General features: G+C 36.6%; 3 protein-coding genes and 1 pseudogene across 5 annotated transcripts; 3 read left to right on the forward strand and 1 right to left on the reverse strand.

The window, feature by feature from the left end:
* Positions 1-229: 229 nt before the first annotated feature.
* On the forward strand, positions 230-2,128 carry LOC125193834 (putative two-component response regulator ARR21; annotated as a pseudogene). The gene is made up of 5 exons (XR_016128883.1): positions 230-355; positions 423-576; positions 660-1,028; positions 1,104-1,180; positions 1,367-2,128. The product of XR_016128883.1 is annotated as a putative two-component response regulator ARR21 (transcript).
* A 293-nt stretch (positions 2,129-2,421) lies between these two features.
* LOC125193835 (ribosomal RNA small subunit methyltransferase, chloroplastic-like) lies at positions 2,422-5,854 on the forward strand. The gene is made up of 10 exons (XM_048091747.2): positions 2,422-2,657; positions 2,767-2,916; positions 3,469-3,525; positions 3,821-3,919; positions 4,159-4,254; positions 4,455-4,539; positions 4,637-4,689; positions 4,753-4,836; positions 4,906-5,016; positions 5,102-5,854. The coding sequence occupies exons 1-10, from the start codon at positions 2,448-2,450 to the stop codon at positions 5,189-5,191; spliced, it is 1,035 nt and encodes a 344-aa protein (XP_047947704.1). The 5' UTR covers positions 2,422-2,447; the 3' UTR covers positions 5,192-5,854.
* LOC125193837 (AP2-like ethylene-responsive transcription factor SNZ) lies at positions 5,131-5,691 on the reverse strand. Its single transcript, XM_048091750.2, has one exon. The coding sequence runs from the start codon at positions 5,689-5,691 to the stop codon at positions 5,245-5,247; it is 447 nt and encodes a 148-aa protein (XP_047947707.1). The 3' UTR covers positions 5,131-5,244.
* Positions 5,855-16,504: 10,650 nt separating the features above from the next.
* Positions 16,505-18,003, forward strand: LOC125194644 (loganic acid O-methyltransferase-like). 2 transcript variants are annotated; one of them, XM_048092891.1, is made up of 3 exons: positions 16,505-16,585; positions 16,700-17,326; positions 17,671-18,003. In XM_048092891.1, exons 1-3 carry the CDS (start codon positions 16,505-16,507, stop codon positions 18,001-18,003), a joined length of 1,041 nt encoding a protein of 346 aa, XP_047948848.1. The 2 variants fall into 2 exon arrangements, with proteins under 2 accessions (XP_047948848.1, XP_088926174.1); XM_089070048.1 differs by having other exon boundaries at positions 16,545-16,591; positions 16,696-17,326.
* Positions 18,004-18,548: the final 545 nt, after the last annotated feature.

Genomic DNA, 18,548 nt, shown 5'->3' on the forward strand with positions numbered 1-18,548 from the left:
TTTAATACTACAGAAAAAAGCAATCAAAATGGCGTGATCAGACGTGATTATTGCTCATATGCAATGTAGTAATTACATATTTATTACATACCTGAGGCATTGTTTTGTCATTACCGTTTTGTTAGTTGATTAGTTTCACCACTATCTATACATTTAATTATTTTTATTCTATCATAACTATTAAGTTTTTTGTGTTAGATAAACTACAAGTCATCTCTTGAACTTCAATGTATCTACATGAAAACAAAAAAGATGAATGGCAACAAAGCTATCTCTATGGGGATTCTTGTTGTCAATGATGGCCTAGCATGCCAAAACAAAGTGTCAGAGGTACTTCGACACTGCGATTACAAAGGTACGAACAGAATAAGCTTCGACCTTTTAGCGTTGTTAATTACTATGTTCCTTGTTTTTCTCCTCAGTTTTGCATACTGGAACTGTTTATGATGCTTTACATTCAATATGGGAGAACAAGGAAAAGGTTGATCTTGTTATTACAGATGTGCACAAGTTAGAATCAGACGGCCTCACAATCATCCAAAATATTAAAGGAAACATTGAAATTGCAGGTTATGTGTAAGTAAAAGCTTCTCTTGGTAATGCTTCTCCACATCAGGTACATTTTATGTGAACTTAATCAGCATCATTGGTACTTGCAGTGATAGATATTGATGAGAAGGCCGACCTCAAAGGCGAGCCGCTTAGTTTATCTGCGTATTTTTTGACTGGTTTGAGCTTGACTGATTTGAGTCATCTTCTGGTGAATGCAAAACAAGTGAAGGAAGACAAAATGGTGGCAGCAACTAATCAGCAAGACAATGTTCAGCTAGCATCCGTTTCTAATGCTGTCGTTGCTGAAGCAAACAAGGATTCTTTGTCGATTGAGGATGCAGCACGCTTGAGCCAGAAACAGAAGACTGTGGAGTTATACGAGGAGACAGGTTATAAAGGGAAGAAGCGAAGGATTACTTGGACAAATAAAATGCATCAGAAATTCTTGGATGCAATTGAAAGACTGGGATATGACAGTAAGATCATGAGTCATTTTATGAAGTTGACAATATGATTATTGTTTTAGCAACATTTTGTCTTGCTTTTGGCAGAGGCGGTTCCTAAGAGAATAGTTGAAGTTATGGGCGTCCCCGGGCTTACCAGGGAGAACGTTGCTAGCCATTTACAGGTTCGTTTCTAGTCCAATTTGAGACGAGGATTCAATTTCATCTTCTACAATGGAAATCAATCTGTGTTTGCACATATAACATTATTTACAGTGGATGAGATCTTCAAACTTTAATGAAGAATCATCTCATTAATCTCATCAGAAATTAGCATACCTCATGAAATTCATTAGTTGATCTTCCTGCAGAAATACCGGTGGAGCATGAGACGAACAAAGGAAACTGTCTTCGGCTCACATTTGACAGGTGAAGATCTTGTCTTTGGCTCTGCAATGGGGACTGAGTTCTACACAAGAATGAGAAGTGATGTGAGAAACATGATGCAATGGAGACACAAATATTGTTCGTCTTCTAAGAACTCCAACACCAACAAATTTGTGGGATACAGATTCAAAGGTAACCAAATTGACTATGGTCCCATCAACAAGATCAACACATTTGCAGAGTTCTCTACTACAGAGAGATTACAAGATCAATCCATGAACTACGTTCAACACCACCCATTGTTGGATCAGAACACTAGCTGCATTATGCAACAATCTTCTCTGTTAGGGAGTTCTGCATCAAGAAATCATTGCCAAGAACCAGACTTGCTCTCCTCGTATGCCTTGGAAATCGAGAGTCTGCTCCAAGGCCCTCCAACTCAACAACCACAGCAGATCTCAGGAGACTCTTTGCTAGACCAGCTGGAATCTTGGGGTTCCTCAGCAAATGCAGTTCATTTCCACGATCCGACAACAGCCTCTCCAGTGCTTCATCCTCCCATTCAAGATTTCTTTGATGATAGCTTTCAGCAGCATTGTTCTCCTGTCACAACACCACCATTGGCTGAGATGTTCCGAAATTTAGATATTTTTGACCGAAACACATACGATCAGATTGATATACAAGAATTTGATGACACCTATTTCAGTCAAGATGATTATACATATAGCAACGTTACTAATTAGGAACTTTGTTTATCAATACTTTGATATTTTTTACTTCTCTTGTTATACCAGCAACATAATGCAATTTCATATATATTATGAAGAACATCACAACTTTCTCTTTTTTTGTTGTTAAATACTCCATTCATTCCAAGATCATCAATATTTCTTTTTGGCGATAAAGTTTGAGAGAATAACATAAATAAGTGAAAAAAAAGTAAAAAGAGATAAAAATGATTGATTTTTTGTAAAAAAATAAAAAATAAAAAAATGACTTATTTAATGACTGCAAATTAGTACTATGCTGAAATGAAAGTAAGTTATCTACTCAACGGCTACAATGAGCAGTCTCTTCCGCCCAATCCTTTCCTTCCACCAAACCAGAACGCACGATATCCTCGCCGCCGGCAACCTCGGCGATGCAGTGCCGCGTCTAAAAGCCAGCGGCACAACCTCGAAAGGGAAACCCGTAAGGAAACAAGACGACTACCACTCCACCCTTAAAGCCCTCAACTCCAAAGGCCGTTTTCCAAGAAAATCTCTCGGCCAGGTAAACTTTATCCTCAAAATTGAAAACGGAAAAGATCCATTTTTTACTTAATAATATTATTTTCTCAATTTCTCTTCTTCTATATCGTGTTATTTGTCTTCCGTTTTAGCACTATATGGTAAATGGGTCGGTGAATGAGGAGCTAGTGGCGGCTGCTAATGTGAAACAAGGTGATGTAGTGTTAGAAATTGGGCCAGGAACTGGTTCTTTAACTAATGCGCTAGTGGAAGCTGGTGCAACTGTTCTAGCTATCGAAAAGGTTGGTTTTTGGGTATTAATTAGCTTTTCTTTATCTTAATTTTGTTGTTGAATGTTATCAGAGTACTATCCAAGTTTGAATTATGACCTCCTCAATTACTGATGGACTTTAGTTTCTTGCCAAGATGTACCTTTCTGTGTATGCATATTTGTAATATACATGTCTGGATCAGGTTGTTTTGATTATTGGAGAAATGTTTCTGAGACTAATGAGTGAAGAGAGATTGCAACTTGTTTGGCATTTTAGAGACAGGAGATCAGACTGTTCTTGTATCAAATTCATTAGTGATAGATTGAACCTAATGTAAATTGGGGATTATCTACAGAGTGTAGGATTGATTAAGTGGAAGATTACTCAAACCTTAACCATGAAACCATGTGTCTAAAATTTTATATCAGAACTACATCATACTATTAACAAAAAGAAAATTTTAACCTACTGAAATGTGTTCTCCTGTTGTTGTGGTCATATATTGTTTTTTGCTATGTATTTTTGTAAGTGAATAGGTACTGCTGCGAAAAACCCTACTGTATTTTGGCTGTTTTTTTTCAGGATCCTTATATGGCATCACTAGTGAGGGAACGCTTCGACGGATTAGGATGTGTGAAGGTAGCCTTGTGTTCACTAAAAATGAGGCAATATCTGTATGTCTCTCATGAGTACAAACTTGTTTGTTGATCCAAGGATGCACTGTGCAATGATGCCAGCATCTCATTGTTAATGATTAAAACACACACACACACATCTGAACACCATGTATTTCAGCCCTTCTTTTTTCTGCTTGGATCTTGTAATTAGTTCTTTCTTGGACCCTTCATCTGAGAGAATACATATAGCACTATCATGACATACTGGTCTACTGACACTGCTTAAAAGGGCTTGTTTCTCTATTTTTTATGAATAGGTTGTGGAAGAGGATTTTACAAGATCCCATATACGATCTCATATGTCCTCATTCTTGTCAGCTAAAGACCCAGCACATGGAAATTCATCTATGGCTAAGGTTTGGGAGTTCTACTAACTAACTCCGCTGTACAGTTTAGGTTTAACGGTTGCATATTAGGCTCATAGCTTTATTTATGTACAAAGACAACAATTTTTGATACACTTTTGTTCGGTAACCAGTTTCAAGATACATTCTAAGAGACGCCATTTTTTCCTATGCGATTCACGCATTATTTATAATCTTGCAGATCTCTTAAAGCTCGCATTGGCATATAATGTTTCATCCCTTGATTGTAGGTGGTAGCGAACATACCTTTCAACATAAGCACTGATGTGGTGAAACAACTTCTTCCAATGGGAGACATCTTCTCGGAAGTGGTGCTTTTAATTCAGGTACGAAGCAATATAAGTTGTTATATTGTACCCGAATTAGCTAGAACGTGTAAAGGAACTCAGAGTGTCTTTGCACGTTGATATGAGTGAGGTTACACCGTTCCTATTCCTTAATCCATCGGAATAGCCTAACTGGTTGTGGTCCTACTTCGCAGTCGGTAATATATTCTGTTCTCTGTCATCCCTATAATCCTTTTCAGGAAGAAGCAGCACAACGTTTTGTGGATTCCTCGTTGAAATCATCCGAGCATCGACCCATTAATGTTTTCGTGAACTTCTATTCAGGTAATACAGTAACAGAGTAGGATTAGTTAAAGTAGCAATCTTGCAAAAGGGGAGTAATAGATATGATATGATTAATCTGCCCTATCTCTCTCATTAGATCCTGAATACAAGCTTAAGGTGCCAAGATCAAATTTCTTCCCCCAGCCTAAGGTATCATCACTTCCCTCTGCGAATCCGTGGTTCAAAAACATCGCTCTGATGCCGTGTTGCTAGGTGGATGCCGCTGTGGTCGCATTTAAACTGAAAAAACCCGCGGACTATCCCAACGTTTCATCCCTCAAGAGCTTCTTTTCAATGGTAAAAAACCCCTGACCTCCGTTTTGAGATGATTCAAGAATTGATTTCCTTTCAATGGTTGTTAATTAGGTGAATTCTGCATTCAATGGAAAGCGTAAAATGCTGAGAAAATCTCTTCACCACATTTGCCCTTCAACTGATATTGAAGCTGCTCTATCTGCTCTCAATCTCCCCCCTACTGTAAGTTAAGTTTCTTCCCCAATTTTATCAATTACTAAACCTCTCTTCACCTTTTTAAAACCTAATTACCAATTCGTGTTTGCAGTCAAGACCCGAAGAGCTCACGTTAGAGAATTTTGTGAAACTCCACAATTCGATAGATAGATATGTAAATAAAATCACAATTGTGGAGTAATTGAATTTCACAAGACGATTTAGAATAAATAAAATGGAAAAAGAGAGAATTTTTCAAGCGTGAAACTGGTGAATCAATTCAAGAGCGCGCAGCTTAGTAATTAAAGGATCAAACACCTCCGGCGCCGCGTCGGCCTCATCCTCGAAGCTCCGCCGCCGCTGCTGCTCTGCGGAAGGCGAGAGGCGGCGCTTGGGCCTCTTGTTCTGTATAAAACACTCTTTCATCCGCCACGCCACCTTCTCGACGGCGGCTCGCGAGCTCTGCTCCTCGTCCTCGTCCTCCATCTGCATGGGCTCGCCGGCGGCGGAGGAGACGGAATTCTCCGGCGGCGGAGAGAGGAAGAGGGAGAGGCGGTGGCGGGCCGCGTGGAGCGCAGCGTGGATTTGGAGGAGTTGGGATGGATCGGCAGCGGATGGGAGCCGCTTCGCCATTAGGGCTGCGTGTTCTAGAACTGCGGCGAGCTCCGGCGGCGGCGCCTCCGCTTCTGTTTCGACCTCCATTGTGGGCGATTCTAATTGAGACACTGATTTTGATTTGCTAAATTCTTTTCCATGTTTCAGATATTATTCGTTGATTAGCTAGATTATCACATTTTCATTTTTTATTTGAAATCAATTACTACTAAATATTCCCTATACAATAATTATCACCGTAATTTCCATATTTGATTAATTTTGATAGGTAGTAGTATTTTTTTCAAATATCTATGTGAGAGGTGGGGTTGTGATTGATTGTAAACTATTTGGAAATCCCTTAACAGGGAGGTGATAATAGTATACTACTAACTACTCCTTTCGTCCGCCGTTAAAAGTCTCATTTATAGATGACACTGATTTAAGAAATATTAAGAAAAATGATGGAAAAAAGTTAGTGGAATATGGATCCCACTTGTACAATTATATATATTAGTTTTTAATAAAATGTGAGTGAAATGAGTTAGTGGAAGGTAAGACTCTATTACCATTTATGATAAAAGTAAACCGGGATTCCTATTCGTGGACGAATTAAAAAGGAAAAACGAGACTCTTATTCGCGACAAAGAGAGTTATTTATAGTGATAATTAATAATTAATTTCAATTTTATATATTAAAAATATCAACACAAAGACATAAATCTAACTTTATCAACCTTGTGTTGTAAATTTATGTCCTTATGTTCTATATTTAAATTTACACATTATATTGATAAAATTATGTCTTTTGTATTGATAATTTTAATATATAGAATTATGAGTTATTAGTTATTATTATAAATTAGTATTATATTAATGCAACCCAATTATCAATTCCTAATCACTGTATAAAGAATCTAGTGATGTAATGTAGAGATTTATTTTTAAATTAATTAATTCGAATTTAATAATTATAAAGAGAAATACCTTAATTATGTTAATTAAGAGGGTATGTTTTATTGGCTTAGGCTACATCAATATTGTCTTTGTGGTGTATATAAGATAAATTATTACTCCACTTTACGTGCCCAAATGATCTTACAGTCTCACTGTTAGTCTCTTTTTTTTTTTTTTTTTGAATTATATACAAGTATAAACAGAGTAAATTTGGATTTTTAGAATAAAAATGCATCAACCTAACGACGTGTCGAAGAATTACATTTAGTCCAAACAATCAAAAACATCTAGAAGTGAAAAAATAAAATAAAAATCAAATTCTTATTCAAATTTTTTTTTTGAGAAAACATCTTTTATAACCTTATCAAACTATTATTTAAGGTCCGTAAACTTTGAAAATATTATTTGAGATCCATCTACTATAAGTTAATATCATCGAAGTATTCTTTTTTACTTTTTTCAAGTTTTTTCGAACGAAAATACCTTCAATACCTTGAAGAGTGTACATTTTTACTAAACTTATCAGATACTCATATTTTTATAAATATCTTTACTATATATTTTTGACGAATTTTCTAAATATAATTTGACCTTCAATATTATCACTATTTTGTGATATGCAAAAACAAATTCATTCTTCTAGATGATTTGTAGGGATAGCATAAGTTGTAAATAAAATGATTTGTAGGGGTAGTGTGTTGTTTAAATTTTTTCAAAATCAGAAAGTTCATACTCTTTTGGGACGGACGGAAAAGGAAATAGTTCATACTCTTTGGTTACGGAGGGAGTATTAGTTTTATAATCAAATGTGAGTGGGATAAAGTTAGTGAATGTGGAGCTCATTAACAAAAATGGTAAAAATGAAATGAGACTTATATTGGTGAACGGATGAAAATGAGAAAAGAAGACACTTATTGGGAGGGAGTATTACATTGTGTGTGAATGGCGGAAGTTAGATTTGCAAAGTCAAGTTGAGGATCCATTAGAATATCTATAAAAGGGGAAAATGTATATTGAGAAGGCACGGTTAACAATTACCTTCTCAAAAAGATTATTATACATTCTTATAAAATAAAAGACTCTAAAGAAAGTATAAATTAAAAAGGTAAACAATATTAACTAACTTTTACCTTTTCTATCAAGAAGAGGTAAAGATACCTTCTCAAAATGAAAGAAGGTATAATACCCCCTCAAATACCCTTTCTACTGAAACATAAAATTTTATGAATGAAGAAATAAATATGATAATTATTTTTTTTCTCTCTCTATTTGTTATTTTTCTTGGAGATGGTCTTAGTTATAACCTGGTGTCCATAGGTTTTAACCGTGTGGTGATAGGGTGGGGATACTTAAGTAAATAAAAAAAAATTAAAAAAAGTACTCCCTCAGTCCCACAAAAGATGTCACATTTGTGGAACGACACGAGATTTTAGGAGGTTTTGTTTTGTATGTTAAATGAAGAGAGAAAATATAATTTTTATATTCATGTAAGAGAAAATTTTTTCCAAAAAGAAAAATGTGACATCTTTTATGAGACAAATTAAAAAGGAAAGTGTGACATCTTTTATGGAACGGTGGAAGTAGACTCAAATCAACATTTTGCCTTGTATCCACATAGTTATCCAAAAGATAGATATAACTTATAAATTCTCGCAAATGAGTCATAACTCATAAGTATCAATAACTATTATTTGCTATCTGTATTCAAATCAACATTTTGCCTTGTATCCACATAGTTATCCTAAAGATAGATATAACTTATAAATTCTCGCAAATGAGTCATAACTCATAAGTATCAATAACTATTATTTGCTATCTGTATTCAATATCAATAAATCCTACTCCATATTTGTGTGATTAAGCTGACTTCTAGATATTCACTCGGCCTGTTGACGGAGACAATTTTTTTTTTCTCAACCAAAATAATTCATTACTAAAATTAAAAATATTTTTATATTTATTTTATTCTCTTTCTTCTTTTACTCTCTTCACTTAATATATAAAATAAAATTGCATAAAATCTCATACTGATGCACTTTTTTATTAGCACTAAATAAACCTGCAAATATACATAGTATATATAGTATAGCTAAAGGTCAGTACCGAATATCGAACACGGAGAAGGCAAACACAAAGTGTCTATCCTCTATTAAAACTCAATTACTATCTGGAGAAACAAGAGATTTTGAAAACTTTTTGAAAACAGAAAACAATAAAAAGCAATTAACAACTAAATGCGAATAAAACACGAAGACAATCGATAGAGATAAGGAAATCCCAGGGATGTGCGTTCACAGTTATGGTTATACAAAATTCCAACTACAATACCCTAGCACAGTTATTACTTTGATAGAACGAGTCACCTAGGCTATGCTCATGCGAAACAAACGTTGATTACAAGATTAGGGTTGTCAATTCTAACACGTAACTCCAAAAAGCTTCTAAGACCCTTAAAAAGTCCTCACTCTCAATTAACAGTGCCGTTTTAAAGGAAGCTAACTGTAGCGTCTGTTGGGGTTTGGTGCCCCTTGCACAGCGGAAGACTTGTACAAAACAAATAAATCAGACACGGATCTATTTGACCGATTATGCGATTAATCAATTCACATGTTAAACAGATAATTGCATGCTAGAACGCAAATAATTCATGCTTAGAAAATATAAATCCTAAACATGATTTCTACGGTTTAGGGTTACCGATATTGATTCTCCAAAGAATCGACGATTGCTCGCGCATTCTCCACGTAATGATCTTCAATACTAGACCACGGATCTTCTCTCTGGTTCCCGAACTGTATCTCGATATCAGGGTGGACTGATCTTATCAAAATACTAGGACTCGAATAAAGAAGACAGAAAATTCCTCACGGAGGAGAGCTGAAGAATTTTCGAGCTCCTCTTAAAAAAGAGGGGGACGAAAATTTCAATGAAATAATTATAATGATTTCTGCTTCTTTATTCTCCTATTTATATTAAGTTCCTTTTTGGGCCCAGACAGGGATCTATGGAAGGTTTTGGATATGGGCTCCCCCAATTAGCCTTTTACTAATTAAATTGAACCCACAATTTAATACAAGCTTATATTGGAATATTACGAGCAGCCACTACAGAAGTAATATTGAACTCTCCCCATCCAAATCCGAAATTACAAGTAATTCGGGTTTCCGTTATTTATATTATTTATTTCCCGCGCTTAAGATATAAATGTCCATTAATTAATTAATTTCTACTATGGACTTAATTAATTAATATCTTATTAATTCCAAGAGTGGACTTAGCAAGAATCATTTATTTATTATTCATAGAGTAATAAAACTCCAACTGGCCAGTTTTTCGAATAATAAAACCTTGTTCGAGCTCCTCTTGAGGACATTATCAAACGAGACTCACCTCGCGCACGTTTCAACATAATAGCAATCCTAGCACCGCTAGATATTAATCACCACTACCCAATATATCAGGATTATTGGGTTGCGAAAAACCCGCACCATTTGATAAGTCAAAGTAGTGCATAATCAATACCGTATGCTCAATGCTAACATATGTAGATTAAGAAATAGTATTTTATCAAGACCTAGTCTTTCAGTAGATGGCATAAAGACACGTCTTGCTGTTAGATCCGTTCAGTGTTATACCACACCAATGTCATCTTATTTCAGTAAGGCTTAGAAATATGCGTACTGACATTGCAACCTTTCACGATAGGTAGCCAAAGCCTATCTAGGTTGTGAAATTCTTCTTTTTCTTTTGCAAAGCATTGCATAGATCTGACCGTGTTACCTTAAAGTGGACGACGCCCACAACCGGTCTACTAAGCAAAAGACTTAGACTTTGTTTACTTCTTATGCATTTAAATGTTTGTAAAACATCTTATAAATGCACAAGCAAACACAATGTAATAATAATAGTGATTCTATTCGTGCGAGACTGCTCGAATAATACTGAACCGGGTTAAAAGTGGATTGTAGAGTTTTACGTATACAAGGAAGATTCTATTCGCGCGAAACTTGGTCGAAACATGCTTTTCAGTATACCAAACCTAACAGTGTCTACTTAGTGGATCTAACTCGCTAGAACTCTGTCACAGTTATGAAGCAAGTTATATTAAATCATACACGATTGTGTCACTCAATCATGCAGCATCAAAACTACTTAGGGAAGAAACAAAGTAAAAACAAAACGGATATTAAATAGAAAACGGAACTTGTATAACCAAAGTCGTTACTAACACATCCCTAGAATCCTATGAGTTTAGTTACACATAATTGAATAAGCTAAAGACATAGATTGAAGGGAAGTCAATTTGAACATAAAACTAAAGCAAATAAAACCCGTGGGTTGAATCCTTGTCGTTCTTGATGTTCTTGAAATCCTTCTCCAACTCCTTGCACCAATGAAGTACTCTAGGTCTTGATCTCTATGAATTATTTTGCAAGTAGAAGTTCTCTCTTTTTGATGAAGCTTGAAGCCTTATTTATAGGGAAAAACCATGCCTTGTTGTAGAAGGAAAAAATCTCCAAAATATGGTAAAATTGGGTACAAATCTAGGGCTTCTCGGATTCGCCGCCTTTTTTCGGCGGGCCACCGCACCTTGGCCGGCGGTCGCCGCGTTAGATTCCAGAGAGTCTGTTCCCTCGGCGGCGGACCGCCGCACATCTTCCGGCGGTCGCCGGGTTAGACTTCTCTTCCAAGCACATTTTTCCGAGGCGGACCACTGCATAGATCTGCCCGCCGGGTGCCGGCGGTCGCCGCACACGTCCGCGGCGGTCGCCGGTCGCCGTCTGACTCCAGATTCCCAAACTTGGCGTTTTGGCTCCCTTTTTCGGCTTAATTATGCACATTTCTCACAAAACACGTCAAAATACCAAAATAGACAAAATATGCAAATAATGGACGTGTAGAGTGACTTTGACATAAAAAAGGACCAAATAATGGCCTTAAAACAGTGCAAAATCCGAGCGTATCACGATGCAACGTTGATTACAAGATTAGGGTTGTCAATCCTAACACGTAACTCTATAAAGCTCCTAAGACTCTTGAAAAGTCATCACTCTCAATTAACAGTGCCGTTTTAAGGGAAGCTAAATGTAGCGTCTACTAAGTGAATCTAACTCGCTAGAACTCTCTCACAGTTATGAAGCAAGCTATATTAAATCATACAAGATTGTGTCAATCAATCATGCAGCATCAAAACTACTTAGGGAAGAAACAAAGTAAAAACAAAACGAATATTAAATAGAAAATTGAATTGTATAACCAAAGTCGTTACTTACACATCCCTAGAATCCTATGAGTTTAGTTACACATAATGAAATAAGCTAAACACGTAGATTGAAGGGAAAACAATTTGAACATAAAACTAAAGCAAATAAAACCCGTAGGTTGAATCCTTGTCGTTCTTGATGTTCTTGAAATCCTTCTTCAACTCCTTGCACAAGTGAAGTACTCTAGCTTTTGATCTCTGTGAATTATTTTGCAAGTAGAAGCTCTCCAATTTGATGAAGCTTGAGGTCTTATTTATAGGGGAAAGCCATTACTTGTTGTAGAAGGAAAAGATCTTCAAAATACGGTAAATCTTGGAGCAAATCTAGGGCATCTCGGATTCGCCACCTTTCTCCGGCGGGCCGCCGCACCTTGGCCGGCGGTCGCCGCGTTGGAGTCCAGAGAGTCTGTTCCTCCGGCGGCGGACCGCCGAGTGTAATTTTCCGAGGCGGACCGCTGTACTGCACTGCCTGCCGGGCGCCGGCGGTCGCCGGTCGCCGGCTGACTCCAGATTTCCAGACTTTGCGTTTTGGCTCCCCTTTTCGGCTCAATTATATGCACATTTCTCACAAAACATGTAAAAATACCAAAATAGACAAAATATGCAAATAATGGACGTGTAGAGTGACCTTGACATAAAAAACGGCCAAATAATGGCCTTAAAACAGTGCAAATTCCGAGCGTATCACATGCCACCCAAGGAAGGGGTCATCTTCCTCTTGGGACGGAGAGAGTAATATATTGTTTAAACACAATGCATTCAATTTATTGCCAGATAATTAAAAACATCCAGTCATTTGTAACGTACTCCTTCGTCCACTTTAGGAGTCTCATTTGAGTTTAACACAAATTTTAAGAAATATAAAGGAAAGTTAGTGGAATATAAGTCCGATTTTTATATATTAATTTTATAATAAAATGTGAGTGGAAAAAGGTTAGTGGAATGTGAGGCCTATATATTACTCAGCGGTTATGATTCGAACCGTTGGTGGAATGTGAGGCCTATATCATTTATGGAATATTCTAACCGTGCCCACAGTTCTGAAATCAGCGGTTATGATTCGAACCGTTGGTTCTGTTTTAGAAATTGTCGAACCGGAACCGAACCATGAGGGTATTTCGCGGTTCCGGTTTCGGTTCAGAGCCTATGGTTTTCTGGCTGTTTTTTACGGTTTCAAAACACCGGTTTTCGGCGGTTTATTGCGGTTCTGGCACGGTTTTGGTTTGAAAATTTTCGAACCTGAACCAAACTACAGTTCTAAAATTGACGATTTCGATTTGGATAAATTCTTATGGTTCCAGCTAAGAACCGTTACCGCCGGTTACGGTTTCGCGCTAACCGTCGGAACCGTAAACTTTGGGCACCTCTATCCTTAAGTGGGACACCCTAAAACGATAAATAGGAACTCCTAAAGTGGGACCGAGAGAGTAGTAGATTTAGATGAAAGGAATTTATTAAAACAAAATGAAGTACGATATAGAAAAACAAATAAGAAAATATCTCAAGTCAAGTACTCTCAATTTTGATATCTTAACAGAAATAAACGATGAAACTAGAAAACATAGAAACCAAACTGGATAAACATCCTAGGTAGAATTCGTTTCTCCGTTTCAATCCAACTCGATCCTCCGCCGTGCTTGGATTAATCCTACATGAACTGAGGTATATGGAATGGTGGATATGATGAATAGATGATACTCCCTCCATCTCTCATTAATTGACACTGATTGACTTGACATGAGTTTTAAGAAATATAGTGAAAATGAGTGAAAAAAGATAATAGAACGCGAGTCTTACTTTTATATATTAGTTTTATAATAAAATATGGTGGAATTAGTTAGTAGAATGTAGAGTCAATTTCCAAAAATAGTAAAAATTAAGGGTGTCAATTAATTGGTAACGGACAAAAAAGGAAATCGGTGCCAATTAATGGAGGACGGAGGGACTATTTTTTTTTCCTCAATAGCCTCCCAAAATTGTCCATCAAATCTGGCTCGAAAAGGCAAGAATGTAGATTTTCTGTACAACCGAACATTCTAGCGGATCGCTGAATTGGCAGGCATGCCAACTCAATGGGTGGCTTATTTTTTTGAATTTATTTCTATAAATAATACATATTCCTCTCATTTTTATTCTAATCCAATTAAAATATACCATTAATTGACAAAATAATGTGATTTGTGGCTATGGTGTTGCTGTTATTGGGCTGGACAAGTTTTTGCGAGTGTGGACAAGTTTTTGTGGCCTGGCTGTTCCGGGCTATTGTGGACACTCCAAGCTAGTGGGTTGCTGGTTTAGTGGCAATGGTTTCCTTGGCTCCTTTCTAGCACACTGCTGGGTTGGAACCTTCGCGAAGTCAGTGGGTCGTCGGCTTATGACAGCTCTTCCTGAACACCCCTAGCGGGTCGCTAGGTTGGACGGATAGGATCCCACCAAATCAATTGGTTGCTTCTGTCTCAATTTGAACCACAACTCTTGCACTTTGCGTTTTGTATCTATTTCAAGCCTATTTTCTAAGAGATCTTTACTGAATGGCCAAAAATCTAAAATAAAAGATATAAAACATATACTCCACATGTTTAATTTTACACAAAACCAAGAATGTCTAACACCTAAATATGTATAAAATCTGTGCCGATCATCAACCTACTCTGGTGGCAGGCTAATGGAGTTGAAATTTTATCAGACCAGAAATTTTCAACTCTAAACCTTTAAATTTACTGGGCTATTCGAGTCGGCTCATGTAGTTCCGGTAGCGCTGACATCCCTAGTTCTTGGTAGTAATTCTATCGCCTAGCTTTGTATATAAAACATATACTCCACATGTGGTGTTTGTTGGTTGTTTGTTTGCCTTGTTATTTACCCTATTATTGAGTTTTAAAATCTTTAAATTTCTGCTTTCAGTTTGGAGTTTTGGCATCATATTTTGCCTAGTAACTATTTAATTTATGTTCATTAACCCATCCAAATAAAGAAGGAGAATTAAATTTGAAAGTCAAGTTGAAGATCCATGATAGACTCTTGATCACCTTTTCAGAATTTAGAGCATGCGAATTAAACGAGAGATTCAAAGATAGAACCCTAGATTGAGTGAGAGGGTTTTTCGAGAACTCGAGGAAGGAGAAAAAGGGTTTTGTTCTTTATTTCTCAATGACTTGATTATAGGGGATTTTAATTTGTAGAACTCCATCCTAGTTGATTCGGACTTTACGACTTGAAAAAGAATGAAGAAGAAAATCTGATAAGATTGACTCATATCTAACCTAATGGAGTAATACTCTGTACTTAATAGTTCAGACAGTTAAGGAAATAAAACAAAAATAAATGGGGTACAAAATATTACTTCCTTCGTCTATCAATAGATGTCCAATTTTTAACTGATTAAGAAATTATTTGACTTTATAAAGAAAAATGAGTAAAAAAACGTTAATGAAATATGAGTTCTACTTTTATATATTGGTTTTGTAATAAAATGTGAGTGAAATAAATTAGTTGAATGTGAGGTCTAAAAATAGTAAAAGTGAAATGATACATTTAATGGATGACGTACGAAAAAAAAGAAATACTCTCTTTGTTACCTAAAAATAGGAACTATTGAAACGACATAGGTTTAATACTAAATTGGTAAAGAGAGATAAAAATAAAAAGTGTGTTTAATGGAAAATGAGTCTCACCTTATAGAGAGACAGAAGTGTCCTAAATTTTCTATTTTTAGGAAATGGACCAAAACAGAAAGAATTTCTATTTTTAGAAAACGAATGGAGTATGCGACATTTAAAGACAGATGGAGAGAGTAATTAATTCGAACTACTTCATCCGTCCCACAATAAGAGTCACATTTCACTTTTGCCATAAATGGTAAGTAGGTCTCACATTCCACTAATTCACTTCACTTATATTTTATTATAAAATTAATACAAAAAAGTGGGCTTCATATTCCACCAACTTTTCCAACCCACTATTCTTTACATTTCTTAAAACCTGTGCCCACATCAAATGCGACTCCTATTGTGGAACGGTTAATATTCTTGTATCTTGGGCCTTGATGGTCTTCCTCCTTGGTCGGCCAATCCCCTTTCCCTCTCTATTGGATGGTTCATGGCTCGGGCTGCATGGCTGTCATCTCAATATTTTGTGTGCTTGCGGCATTGGGGACGACCATATATATGGTTGAGTTAGTTAAAAGTTTTCTTCCATTGGTTTTAACCATTATATATGTAAATAGGGTTTGGGAACAGGAAGTAGACTTAAAGCAACCTTTAAGACTTTATCAACCTAGTTATTTCTGAAACTAGATTATTTCTTAATTCTCTCTCTTCATCAATAAGATTTAAGTCTTCTAAGATGTTAATTAGTACTCCCTCTATATCCCAAGCAACTTTAGAGTTGCTTTTAGCTTGTCCACCTCGTAGTTTAATAATGGATCCCCATTAACTTGTTTTTAGGTGAGTTTAATATTTTCAGCTTTTCACTTATTTATTTTCGTAATAAGTTGGTAGTTTTTTATTTTACTTTAGTTTATTTTCAAATACTTTTAAATTTTTGCCACTGTTTACATTTCTCATTATCCATCTCTCTTAGCTCTGCACATGTCATGTGATTGTTTCTACCATCGTTGACAATTAAAATATGCAATAATTGTTAACGGTATATATATAGTAGTAGTACAAGTAGTAATTCACATCTCCATATAGTTTTATGATGGATTCCAAAGACAAAGGACTTTTTTCCATGCATAGTGGCAATGGACCTCTCAGCTATGTCAAAAACTCATCCTACCAGGTATACATATATATAATAGCATTCATATTTTAATATGATCAATAATTCTTCATGTGTGTCCATGCTCAAATTAACTAAGGAACTAAAGTTTGCTAAACTTTTCTTGTTTTCAAGGGAGGAGTATTGGAGGCTGCAAAGGCAATCATCGAAGAAGAAATTGCCACAAGGTTAGAGATTCCAAATAATAGCTGTTTATGCGTTGCCGAATTCGGGTGCTCAACCGGCAACAACTCGTTTCCAGCCATGCAGACTATCATCGAAGCCATCAAATACAAATACCAATCCTCAAACCTCAAAACCCCTGAATTCTATGTATGCTTCAACGACGTCGTCTCCAACGACTTCAACACCCTCTTCAGTTCCCTCCCGCTCGATAGGAGCTATGAGGTAGCTGCAGTACCAGGAGACTTCCACGGCCGCCTTCTCCCTCCATCATCTGTCCACTTTGCATACTCTTCTTGGGCGCTCCAGTGGCTGACGGAGGTACCTAAGGCAGCCGAGGGCCTTAAGTCTCCGGCTTGGAGCGGAAGAGAGAGAGAGGAGGTTTATGATGCTTATTTAGGCCAGTTTGAGAGGGATATAGAGTCATTCTTGAAGTGTAGGGCTGTTGAAATGGTGGACGGTGGAATTATGGCTCTTCTAATTCCAGGAATACCTGACTTGTGGGACCCACAAAAGGAGTCTACCGTTGTCTCGCGCGTTGAACTTCTCAGATCTTCTCTAGTCGACATGGCAAAAATGGTATCATTGGTCTTTTTAATAATAATCACATTTAATCATAAGAAATAGTACTTTAGGGTCCGTCTGGTATACATAATTATTGGAGTTAGAATTTTAAGGATTTGAATTTTATGTCAAATGCGTTGTTCGGTAAAAATGATATACTAATTGGTATGAAATTATGCAGAAATTATAGTGTGTGTGTGTGTGTGAGTGTGTGTGTGTATGCGCGCGCGCGCGTAGTATGTAGTGTGTGCGCAATGCGTGTTAGTGGAATTGAAGGCTCCAATCCCAATTCCGCAAGCCTAATTATGTGATGTCAAATGGAGCCTCAGCGAAATTGATGACTATATTGAATTATGTAGGGGAGATTGAGTGTGGCAAAGTCAAGGATATTCAACCTTCCATACTACTTTCCTACCGCGGATGAGCTGAGGGCCATACTGCAAAAGAGCAATATTTTCAGCATAGAAAGAATGGAGATTTTGAAGTGTGGGACATTCCTCAATATTGATGGACACGTGGCATGTCTTAGGGCCGTTCATCAAAATATGCTTGCACATAAGTTTGGAGCTGAAACCATCGATGAAACGTTCGACCTTTTGAAGAAGAAATTCTATGCTTCACCAGTATACGCAGACCCTTCAAAAGATAAAACTATTATGATTGTTGCTATCCTTAAGCACAACAATGTTTAGAAAGTTGTCATTGAAATAAGACTTTAACAAATTCTAGAATAACACTTGTGTGTTTTTTTCATTTAGCTGGGGACTGGGTTCAAAAAATTTGTGTGTATTTTTATAGTAGGAGCACTCTTTATAATATCTATAATTTGCGAAGTTGGTTACTCTGTCTATACTTACACAAACGATTATGAAATCTGATTTGATAGCTAGACCGATGGTTTCATGGTGTTTATGCATGTAAAATATTGTGGTATTGCTTCGCTATTTTTCTGTCACCACTTTTCGTTGTTATCTCATTGATTCATCTACATTAGGTGTTAGTAAATTGTGCTCTTAGGCCACGTTCGGTTTACATAACAAAATAATATGGAGATTGAGTCTGGGATAATCATGCCCCATATTGTTTTTGTCGCAGGGGTACGGCTCCGACTGACAATGGGGAGATTATCCATATAAGATAGTATCATGGATTAATTAGTCCTCCAATTTTATTAACCGAACACAGAACTAAATAGTACACATGCTTCAATGGACCAACCGAACGACCACTTAGCATA

Source organism: Salvia hispanica, chromosome 4 (genome assembly GCF_029641045.1).
Source record: "Salvia hispanica isolate PSC_SH4W2 chromosome 4, Shi_PSC_v1, whole genome shotgun sequence".
NCBI classification, from domain to species: Eukaryota; Viridiplantae; Streptophyta; class Magnoliopsida; order Lamiales; family Lamiaceae; genus Salvia; species Salvia hispanica.